This window comes from Eptesicus fuscus, chromosome 14 (genome assembly GCF_027574615.1).
Source record: "Eptesicus fuscus isolate TK198812 chromosome 14, DD_ASM_mEF_20220401, whole genome shotgun sequence".
Lineage (NCBI taxonomy): Eukaryota > Metazoa > Chordata > Mammalia > Chiroptera > Vespertilionidae > Eptesicus > Eptesicus fuscus.
The window spans coordinates 8477123-8487983 of NC_072486.1; the positions used below are offsets into that span (position 1 = coordinate 8477123).

At 47.3% G+C, this 10861-nt stretch overlaps 1 protein-coding gene and 1 long non-coding RNA gene across 3 annotated transcripts in view; one reads left to right on the forward strand and one right to left on the reverse strand.

Moving 5' to 3' along the window:
* GARS1 (glycyl-tRNA synthetase 1) overlaps positions 1 to 6062 on the reverse strand; it is a 39266-nt gene extending 33204 nt beyond the window's left edge. The window contains exons 1-3 of one of the 2 annotated variants that reach the window (XM_054725908.1): positions 5806 to 6062; positions 1423 to 1524; positions 564 to 666 (exon numbers count right to left, since the gene is read on the reverse strand). In XM_054725908.1, the coding sequence (XP_054581883.1) occupies positions 564 to 666; positions 1423 to 1524; positions 5806 to 6039 (439 nt within the window). In that variant the 5' untranslated portion in view covers positions 6040 to 6062. Of the gene's footprint in view, positions 1 to 563; positions 667 to 1422; positions 1525 to 3209; positions 3252 to 5805 lie in introns of those variants that run through there. The other variant, XM_054725909.1, reaches the window with a different exon arrangement.
* An 80-nt stretch (positions 6063 to 6142) lies between these two features.
* Positions 6143 to 8567, forward strand: LOC129151372 (uncharacterized). Its single transcript, XR_008558060.1, has 3 exons — positions 6143 to 6486; positions 7380 to 7462; positions 8318 to 8567. It is a non-coding gene; the product is annotated as an uncharacterized LOC129151372 (long non-coding RNA).
* The last annotated feature ends 2294 nt before the right edge of the window (positions 8568 to 10861 follow it).

Sequence of the window (10861 nt, forward strand, 5' to 3'; positions counted from 1 at the left end):
TTCAACTGGTAATAGTAATTTTAGCACCCAATTCTCTCATTTATTCTTGGGAATTTGAGCCACTATATAAACCTCACGAAGTTAAACATTTAGAGATCTGTTTAGCCAAACTTGAATCGAATCTTCAAGAATAAATAGGGCAGCCGAAACCAGTTTGGCTCAGTGGATAGAGCGTCGGCCTGCAGACTGAAGGGTCCCAGGTTCGATTCCGGTCAAGGGCATGTACCTTGGTTGCGGGCACATCCCCAGTAGGGGGTGTGCAGGAGGCAGGATCGATGTTTCTCTCTCATCGATGTTTCTAACTCTCTATCCCTCTCCCTTCCTCTCTGTAAAAAATCAATAAAATATATTAAAAACAAAACAAAAAAAGAATAAGTAGGGCAGAGGGAAATAAAAACAGATTTCACATCAAATGGTTGACGCTAAACAAACGAAAGCAAAATATCTACCCTTTGCTTTGGTGACCTCAGACAAGGAGATGTCACTTGGCAAGCCAGTTTTTATTTAAGAACAATATGAAAGCCACGAACAGCACACTGTTCTTTCCATCGCTAACCCCCTACCTCCATAAATAGCAAAAGCTTGATCGTAGAAAAACCTCCTCTTCAGGGTATCTTCCATTTTTGCTCTGTCTACAATGTCATCTTTGGGCTGTAATGCCAGCTCCTACAGGGATTTTAATGGAAAACGTGATTAGACAGAGGGATGCGTAGTAATATGAATTTACACATGTGAATTTAGTTTACTCCTCAGCAAAATTCAATATAAAATTCATCAGACAAGATTTTGATACCCTTAAAAAAATAAGAAACCTTGGGGTTTCTCCCCCGCCCCTTTGAGTTACAGGAAAGATATCTTTACTTAATTATTTAGGAAAATATGTGATCATTTCCAAGATTACAAGACTAAGCTTATTTAGGTGCAGATACTGATAAATAGTATCTAAATTTGTAGTGGATCACAGTAGCAAAATAGTGATTTCAAACGCCACACTACTTCTGTTTGGTGATGGGAGATTTATCGACTGAAAGATTTGGGAGCAGGTATCAGATGGAGAGACCCTTTCCTTAAAAGAAAAAACAGAAATGTCAACACAAAACCATTCTTCCCAGGCAAGGGAGATCCCATGAGGAAGAGAAGCACTATGCCTTCCAGGGAAATTCATTGGGCATGTTGAGTCTAGGATATGGGCGAAGGGGTAGGTCAGGGGTCAGAGGGCTTCAAAGAGAAGGTGAGATTCTGAGTTGCACCCTGAAAAACTGAGGTGGGGTAGAGGAGGAGAGGAAGGCATCCGGGTAAACAGAGATAAAGCAAATGGGACTTGCTTTGAAACTTTTTAGGTCTTTCCTACCCACAGAGATTAAAGAAAGATGAACAATGCTATACCTACTTACATTCCTGTTTTAGAGTCTCATGGCTCACCTTTGCTTCCAGAACCCTCTTCCGGGCTTTGAGCTCAGCTACCGCTTTGTCTACATCGACTTGGGGTGCTTTATCTTCTTTCAGTTTTCGCACAAGATCTCCCTAGCCAACAGAGAGAATTTACATTCAGGATTGGTTTCAGAAGTCAAGAAAAGTTAGGAATGTGTTTTTGAGCACGCCTTTTAAAAGTATCTGTATAAGAATAAGGTCATTCAAATGTCTAGTATATGAGAGGTCATTAAGAATAATTGAAAGTCTCCGCCCTCAGCATTCATAGCCCAGCAGAATATACAAACAAGTAGACAGGGTTTAAAGTGGTTATTACTACTGCTGTGGAGGTGGGGAGGGGAACAGGTGGAGAGGGAAGAGAGAAAGGCATTGATAAAAAGAAGGAAAGAGCAAGATTAGTATAGAGAACACAGAAGAACCAACAAATAGACCACTCTCTCCTTGAATCTCTCTCTTCTCTACTTACAAAAAATGACTGTCTTCGTCACTGCAGGATAGTAATGGAATTCCAAAGTATCTGGTGTAAAAGGGAGCACTGGGTCTCAGAGTTCAGGGCCATTGAACTAGCTCCATCCTGACCTCTCTAGCCATCTTCTCTCGTTATTTCAGCTTCTTCATTACACTTACAGTATCTGAAGTTACCCTATCAATGCAGTGGCTTACTTACGTGCATGCATTTTATCTGTCCCGTCTTAAGAGAGGAATTTTGGCACATCAATTCTGGCCCTCAAAATATTTATTGCCCTAACCGGTTTGGCTCAGTGGATAGAGCGTCGGCCTGTGGACTGAAGGGTCCCAGGTTCGATTCCGGTCAAGGGCATGTACCTTGGTTACGGGCACATCCCCAGTAGGTGTGCAAGAGGCAGCTGACAGATATTTCTCTCTCATTGATGTTTCTGACTCTCTATCCCTCTCCCTTCCTCTCTGTAAAAAAAAAAATCAATAAAATATATCTTAAAAAAAATATTTGTTGACTGATATCACAACCTAAACCTAGCACAGTGCCAAGCACTTAAAATTCAGCAAATATTATTAATTTTCTCTTTATTCAGAGTCCTTTTTCCTTCCTCTACTTGTCAGAGCAGCTGTCTCATAAATGCTCACTAACAGTGCTTTGGATGGGGATAAGAACGTGTGAGAACCTTTGTTCTGAAAAGAGGGCGGGAAGTAGTGATTCTCACTGGATGTCTTGAACTTGGTAAAGATGCAGGCAAGCAGTTGTTTTGAGTGTCTTCCACTCTGTGTCAAGTACTGCCGCTCCCACACATCCCGCCTACTTTTTCTTTCGGAGCCTCATGGTTGAGGAGAGGGCACGCGCAAAGGACCACCACAAGTGAAGGTAAAGGCAGGAAGTATTTAAAACCGATTTCCCTGAATCACTTTTAAAATCATGATTTATAATGATCCAACCCCGAAAACAAAAGAATTGGATGTGATCTAAACATGGATGAAAGTACTTAAGGATTCCTAATTTCTAATTATTTTTCTTCTCTTGTCTTCCCAACCCAACTGTGTGCGTGTGTGTGTGTGTGTGTGTGTGTGTGTGTGTTGATGTTGATGCTGAATGAAACTGATATGAAACGTCATCTACATCACCCTTAAGAAACATCAAGTAGAAGCTTAGTTGCTGGGTGAATTCTTACCTGAAGACATATATCTGAAATAACAGCCTGTGATTATAAAGCAAAGTAGTTATTAGATGAGAAATCATTCCACAGGATCAATATACCATGATGCATATTCAGCTGGCCAAGAAAAATCAACACTAAAAACCTCACCTTTGTAAGGTGTTTGGTTTTACACATGAGGGTTCTTGTTAAGATTAATGAGTTTGTCTCAGATTTCCAAATGTTCTCCAGCTATTGACAACGATGTCATGAACTTCGTGTGCCCTCTGCGGCTCACGCCAGAGCTTTAATGGGCACACGTAGCTCAGAAAATCAAAGCAGAGAAAGGCCGGGGGCTCTTCTTCCTGAGTCTACTGCTAAGATCTGGATTTTAGCTGTCGTCCCAATTACAGTAAAAGAAAAATAGGAAACACTGACACACAAGTAATGTTATTCACACATCTATTCCGATCCCAAACAAGACACTCCAGGACAGTTATCATAATACATGGTAAAAAAAAACACAACGTATTAGATATTTTTCAAAGTTAAACCTACTAAATATAAAGGATGAGCTATGGCTTGTCTTTTTTGTATTAAAATACCCTTTCTTTTATGAAATGAAAGCAAAATTCAGATGGCAGTTTGGTGATTGTATTAGTTTTCTTAATGTCCTTATTTGGCAAAATAAAGACTAGGCCACCCTATGCTAATTCCCCATTTAAAAAAATTCAATTGCCCTAGGGGCACCCTTCATTAAAAAACAAAACAAAAAACCCAAATACCTATTTCTTGGTGTTCTGAAACCCTCTTAGGAGGTTCCATAACTAATTCTCCAATAAGCAACTAAGACTATGCCACAGGAACATGCATTTTGGTCAAACAAACCTAACCTCCAAAAAGCAACAGCTTCCATCCACATAGCCTAGCCGATTTGCAAGTTTATATGAAACACGTAATTACACGAAACACACCCCACTAACATGACTAGCTGTTAAGCACCTTAAAATCCCCAAGGACGTCTCCAATTGCACAAACTTCACAAGGTAAAATATAGAGATGTGATGTGTGCCTCATTTCCTCATAAGCAAAAAAAAAAAAAAGGGGGGGGGCGGTGAGTAGGTGATCCTTAAATCCCCTTCCAATTGACACTGGAATCAGTGCGATTCAGTTTCAGGTAGTTAACTCGTACGTGTGGTCCTGGAAAACTAGATAAAGAATCTAACCTAACTTACACAAACTAACTTACATATTCAAAAAATATCTTAAACAAAAAAAAATGAGCCAAGCCAGCATAAACAAGATGCAATACAGTAACGGCATGGGAACCCATCAAAGTGCACTTAACTGCTTCCACGGCCTTGCTGCAGACAGATAATTTGCACTGCAGTTCCAGGCTAACGTGGCAGAGGGAGGGGTTTGGGAACATGTGTGTTTTTTTTAAATTTAGATGCATTCTCCCTTCCACAGTGAAGGATATGAAACAAAAATTGAGTTACAGGAACGACAAAGGAACCACACCTAATATGATTCGGGGAGAGTGGGTGTAGGGAGATGGAAAATAAGCATTCTGATACCAATAATAAAGGAGAGAAAAAAATTAAGCCCGGAGTGAAATTGCAGAATAAAACACTACTGAATGAGTCAGGCTCCTACTGGCAAGAAGCAGAGATCACCAAGTTGGAAGGATTTGCTGAATTTGTAGCAGATCTGCCCCCAATGAATTATTTCCGAGGGAGGGTGCCACCCTCCCAGCTAAGACAAGTTATTGCATCAGGCGCCGCTTGGGCAGGAGAAACCCGTCTGTGGTTGACTACAAGGTCATGGAGCCCAAGCGTCGGGCTCTACCTGCCTGGGTGTGAGAATCCATCTGAAACAGCCTTTTCCTTGTCTTCCCCGAGCTCTAACACCCATGCACCGCCCTAGGAATCACAGGCCTGTACAAACGGCCAAGTCCTCCGGCGCAGGAAACCTCCCTCCCGCTGGCAAAATCAAGTTTCCAAATGTTCCATTCCGAGGGCTGGCTGCGCCCAGGAACTCAGCAACATGTACAGTTTCCCGGGTTCACGATCTGAAGGGGCTCGCTCATTCCCAACGGCCCCTTTAGGAACCCAGCAAAGATGACAGGAAAGTGGAGGGCGAAGAACTCGCATCGTTATTAGAATTCAACACCTCCCCACACCCACGTTTCAACTTTTTTTTTTTTTTTTTAAATCTTCTCAGCCTGTCATTCGGCTAAGCAATGAAGGCAGGAAGATGTCAAGGAGGATACACTATTCGAAGCATGCTGGAGATTAAGAAACAGAGTCCAGCCCTAAGGAGACAGAACCGGCAGCTCGCCGCCCGGGCTGCACAAAGAACGCAGCCGAGATTGGAAAACTGACGTTGAGGATCCTGAGCCAGGACCGGAGGGGGACCCCCCCAAGGGTCCCAGACCCCAGCCCTGCCGGAGAGAGGAGGCGCGGGCAGCAGCAAGGACTGGGAAAGGGGACCAGATCGCGGGCGGAGGGGCGCAGAATGTCCACGGGGACCGAGGGAAGTCGCCCGAGAGGAGAGGAGGGAAGGACGGGGGTCCTCGGGAGGGAAGGTGGCCGACGCACGCGGGGACCTGGTCCAAAGTGGAGGAGGCGAAGGAGATGATGCCGGGAAACCTAGGGCTTCCAGAGAGGGGTGACCGGCGAGGTGCAGGGATGCCCGGGGAGGAGAGAACCAGGAGGGAAGGGGAGGGAGCGCGGGGGGCGGCGGGGGAGGCGCAGAAGGCCGGTACCTGCTGGCGCACGGCTAGCCTGAGCGGTGCCAGCACCTCCTCATCCCCGGCGCCGTCCATGCTGCTCCGGGAGGCGGCCGCGGGGAACGAGGTCGGGCCGGGGGCGCGCGTGCCGAGGGGCCGGCGGGGCGGGGGCGGGGGCGGAAGCGGAGGTCGCGCCGGGAGCCGGGGCGGCAGCGGCAGCAGCAGAGCGGCGCGGGCGGCTCTAAGCAGCGCCGGGCGCGGACAGGGCATGGGCCGGCGGGCCTGGGCGCGGCGGCGGAAGCGGTGCGCGCTGCCCGGCCGGGAGCATGATGAAATCGCCGCGTAAACGCCGCGGCGCGCGCGCAGCCGCACTTTCCACACGGAGACGCGGCGCCGGGTCGCCGCCGGCAGATTCGACACGGAAACCCGGAAGGACCCGGGATCCTTCAGCCCCGGGGAGGCTGGGTCCCCTCGGGGCGCCCGGGAGAGCTGTGGGGACTCAGGTAGCCCCCCTGCGAACATATTTGCACAGTGATGCGTCAGGCCACCCCAATAGGGTGGACATCCCAGGACGCAGCTCCATCCGAGACGTGCAGAAGCGTCTGATCTCTCGCCCCCTGCGCTTTACAGGGTCATCAAACATCAAATCATATAGGGACTTAGATTCAGGGCTGCTCAAGCTCAGCCGTTCCTCAGAGGAGGAAACAGGCTAGAGAGGTAGGTGATTTGCCCAACTTCACACATCCATGCCTTGCCAATGTCAAGACAAAAGCTGGGAGGAGAGAGGAGGAGCGACGGGCTTTTTGGAGATCAGTACCCTTCAGCGCGAGCAGGATCTGAACCAGCATAGACGAGGAAAGGCTAGGGGCAAAGAGATGATAAAAAGCTGGGGAACATGGTAATGCAGGGTGTGGCGATGAGCATCCAGGGGCGCGGGACTCCTGCGTGGCCTTGGCATCAGCTGACCTGCCTCCTGTGATTAGGCCACTGCCCTGCGATGCCTCGCTCCCTTCCTCCTGCCCCCAGGATGGGCTGGCTAGCCAGAAAAGCTGAATTCCCTCTGCATAGAGGGAATACAAGAATACTGTGTTGGGCTAATTTCGATTTTTCATTTTACTTTTCCCGTTTTTTCTGTACTCTCTCTTCTAGGGGGCAATCATTTTGTTGTTTTGAAATGCCTGGCAATTGTTTGGTGACAGCTTTCATCAGCTCTTCGGCAGCATTTTTCTCTTTAAAATATTTTTATGCAATTCCTTTTTTATTTTATATATATATATATTTTATTATTGATTTCAGAGAGGAAGAGAGGAGAGAGAGAAATATCAATGATGAAAGAGAATCATTGATCGGCTGCCTCCTGCATGCCCCACACTGGCATTGCCTGACTGACGGGAAATCCATCCCTGACTTCCTGGTTCATAGGTTGATGCTCAACCATTGAGCCACGTGGGCTGGGCTATGCAATTCCTTTTTTAAATTAAATTTCTTGGGGTGACATTGCACAGCAGCATTTTCCTGGTGACGATTCCGCATCTGCCACATGCTTTGCCTGTCCCTTTCCTAAGCTTATATATTTACTAGTATATATAAGAGAGATCCTTATATATTAGAGAGATCCTTTGCGGAATCCTTTCTGATGACTGAGTGGCGTTTTTCCTGGACCAGCTCTTGGCTGAAGCCTCACGTGGGAGAGGTAAGGCCAATGTTCCCCATTAGCTGGAATTTTCCTCCGGACCCAGGGTTTTAGATGTGAGCTTGATCAGTCTTCAGTTCCCGGCACAGGCTCATCTGGGCACCTCTGGTAACACGAAGACACTGCCTCCGTGAATGTTGGCATGATTTAATTTTCACTCATTTCTTTCGTTTGCTGCCTAAATGATGAGAGGGAAGTTTATGTCCCAGGGCTGGGGCAGAGGCAGAGGGTGGGAAGAAGGCTGCACCAGGCCCACTTTTTAGCAGCGTGGAGAGGAGCTGCATCGGCGGAAGACACAGCCTTCTGCCGCGGGTCCAGATGCCCAGGTGAGATGCCCCGGCACGGCAGGGAGGACAAGAGCTTCTCCCTCTCCTGCCAGGGACGGGGCCGCACCACAGGGGCCGAGGGGACCACAGCAGCTTCAGCATCGTGGCAACTGACAATCTTAGGGGACAGGGGACAGACACCAGCCCGGCCAGTGTATCGACACCCAGCTTTCCTTTCTCCATCCACCTTCCACGTGTTCCTGATGTAGCCATCGAGGGCAGGGCCACCATCACATCTCACCTCCACCCGGCCCTGGATCCCAGCTTGACCTAGAACCTTTGCAGACCCAGTTAGGAGTCTGAATGTTTGGACATCTTAATTCAAGGATAATCTAGTATGGATCCTGGAGTCAAAGGAGTAATAGGACACCAGACTCGCTATAGAGGGGGCTGCTTTGGACTTTCCGTGTCTCTCGGGGGCCTCAAGTTTCCTGGAAAGAGAGTCTGTGTTTACCAATCATGAGGAAAGAACTAGAATGTTTTAGCTGCCAAAGGCTAATGTCAACTATTTTGATTTTGCTTTTTATAGAAGAAATGTTGAAGAGGCATCATGCTTGAGTTTATCCTTCCAAGAGAATGAATGTCTGACCACTTCATTCACTCAACGTGAAGATCAAAGGAGCCAAATGATAGCACAGCCAAGTGTGATCACTGCTAACCCTACACTCTTTACCATGGGAAAACCCAGCCACCCTGTCCACCAGGGATTTCAAATTAAAATATGATACTCTGGTTTCTCTTCAGATCGCATAAATCTTTCGCCTTTTCAAATTAAAATATGACCCATCTCTGGGAATGTCTGTTTCTTTTTTATAATCTACTAGTAGCCCATTTGCAGGAAGAATCCTGCAAGCGGCCGCGTGCACTGCCGCTGCCGTTGCGGCCGCCGCACCAGCACTTGTGTGCCACTGCCGCCTGCCCCGCTCCGCCCCGCCTGGGCTTTCCCTCTGGCAGCCACCTTGCTTTCCGCTTTTCCTCCCTCTTCCTTCTAAGTTGTCTTCAGTCTTCACTCCTCCCTCCCTCAGTTTATGCAAATTAACCGTCATCTTTGTTGGGTAATTTGCATACTCACCCTGATTGGCTGGTGGGCGTGGCTTGGGCATAGCAAAGGTGCGGTCAATTTGCATATTACTATTTTATTAGGTAGGATTCACATACTCTAGGTTCTTTTGGCCCGTGGGTCTTGGTGTGGCTATTAAAAAGACTTTATCTTGACTTAAGGACCCTGTCCATATACCCTCCTGCCATGAGCGATGTGGAGTTCAGGTGAAATGTTTTCTGGAGACCTGCCTAAAACCAACTCGTCTAAGGCAGCAGCCGCCAACCCTCCGGACCTCACGGACCACCAGTGGTGTGCAGACCACCGGTTGGCAACCGCTGGTCTAAGAGGAACAAAACAACTTTGCCTCTTTGAGAACTCTAATAGTAATGTAAAGGGGAGGAAAGAATTCTTGGTCACACTCTGAGGGCTCAGTGACCTGAAGGCTGTGCCTGCTGGTGTACTGCTGCCACCTGGTGGAAATAATGATTTAGGACACTGTGTCCATCAAGAGTAGCTCCAAGACAGACATTCCCTGGGATGGAAGAGGGAAAGATTACTTGGAAAGAAATTTGCAAGGATTTACAAGTCTTGCATTCTAAGGTAGGGACAAGAGTTAAAACTGCTACAAGACTCCCTAATGCTCCCCACATCCTGATAAAGGCTGAAAAAACTCGGTTATGTATATTTTCCTATACTTATAAGAATGTTTTCTTTTATACTGTATTATAGGTAAAACCTTGATCTCATGGACTAATTCAGGTGAGGGGGTGTTCGTTAAAGCTAAAAGTCCATCTTACCTTATAATAGACAAATATGCAAATTGACCGCACCTTCTCTACGCCCAAGCTACGCCCACCAACCACGCCCACCAGGAAACTGTTGCAGGGACGTTGGGGTGTGGCAGAGCACAAGGCCGGGAAAGCCTCGAGCGGAGGCTTTCCCGGCCTTGGGCTCGGCTTTCCCGGCCTTGGGCACCAGCGGGGAGCCTGCACGGATCACAGGAAACCACTGGGGGCCGGCTCCTGCGATCCTTAGCAGGGATGTTGGGTGCAGCCGAGCCCAAGGCCACCGCCCGGGGCCAAGCCCCGACCCTGAAAGAAGGTAGAAGGCGGTGGCCACAGCCAAGGCCTGGGTCCCCGGTGCCGGCAGAAAACTGGTGCAGGCAGCCAGGTGAATGAAGGTCTATTGCACGAATCTTCGTGCAAACGGCTACTAGTTATATAATAAAATAGGTTTCCCACGTGCGTATGTTAAAAATTGGCAAATTAGTTTGCCTGTTTTTACTAATGAAGACAGGCTTGTGTAATTAAGATTAAGTCTGTAGAAAAGTTTAACTTCACAGGAGAGTTTTTTATATGCATTACTGTAATTTTAAGTTTATACTGAATAAGTCTAGTAAATGTGTGCATTCACTAGTCACCGTGAATAAACAAGGAAAATCGGTGGTTTTCTTTTGTGCCTATCTTCCTTTATGTCAGACCCAACCACAAAAAATCACACTTGCTATTACAACTAGATCAGACTCCATGTAATGAGCCTTCATCTCAAGTATGAAATCTGGGCCAGCCTGACACCGCCCGTGTGGGCAAACGGCTGACGAGAGTGCAGAGCTGAGGATGGCTCAGGCTCACCTTGGAAAAGGACTCCCTGCTGTCAAAATGATTTGCAACAACTATATAGAGTCCAGCACGTTACTGAGGAAGAGGGGCACACTATCAGAGGAAAGCATGTTAAGAGAAAAATCAACAAGCCTTATATGTATTCCGCAACAAGCATATTGCAAAAATGGGAAGCCCACAGGCTCGCACTGCCCTGGGCTCTCCAAAGGCCCACCAGGCATTGAGTCACTGTGTCTCCTTGCAGAAGGAGAGATCCTACTCTCCTTGGGAGCTTACCTTCTCTCTGCACTGATTCTGTTTGCACATTGTGAAAACTGAAACTTCACTGCAAAATGGGTACCTTTTCTCCCTTACACAATAGAGGCCATTCATCTATTCATCCTTTCACTCAGTTATGGAATTATTTAGCGAC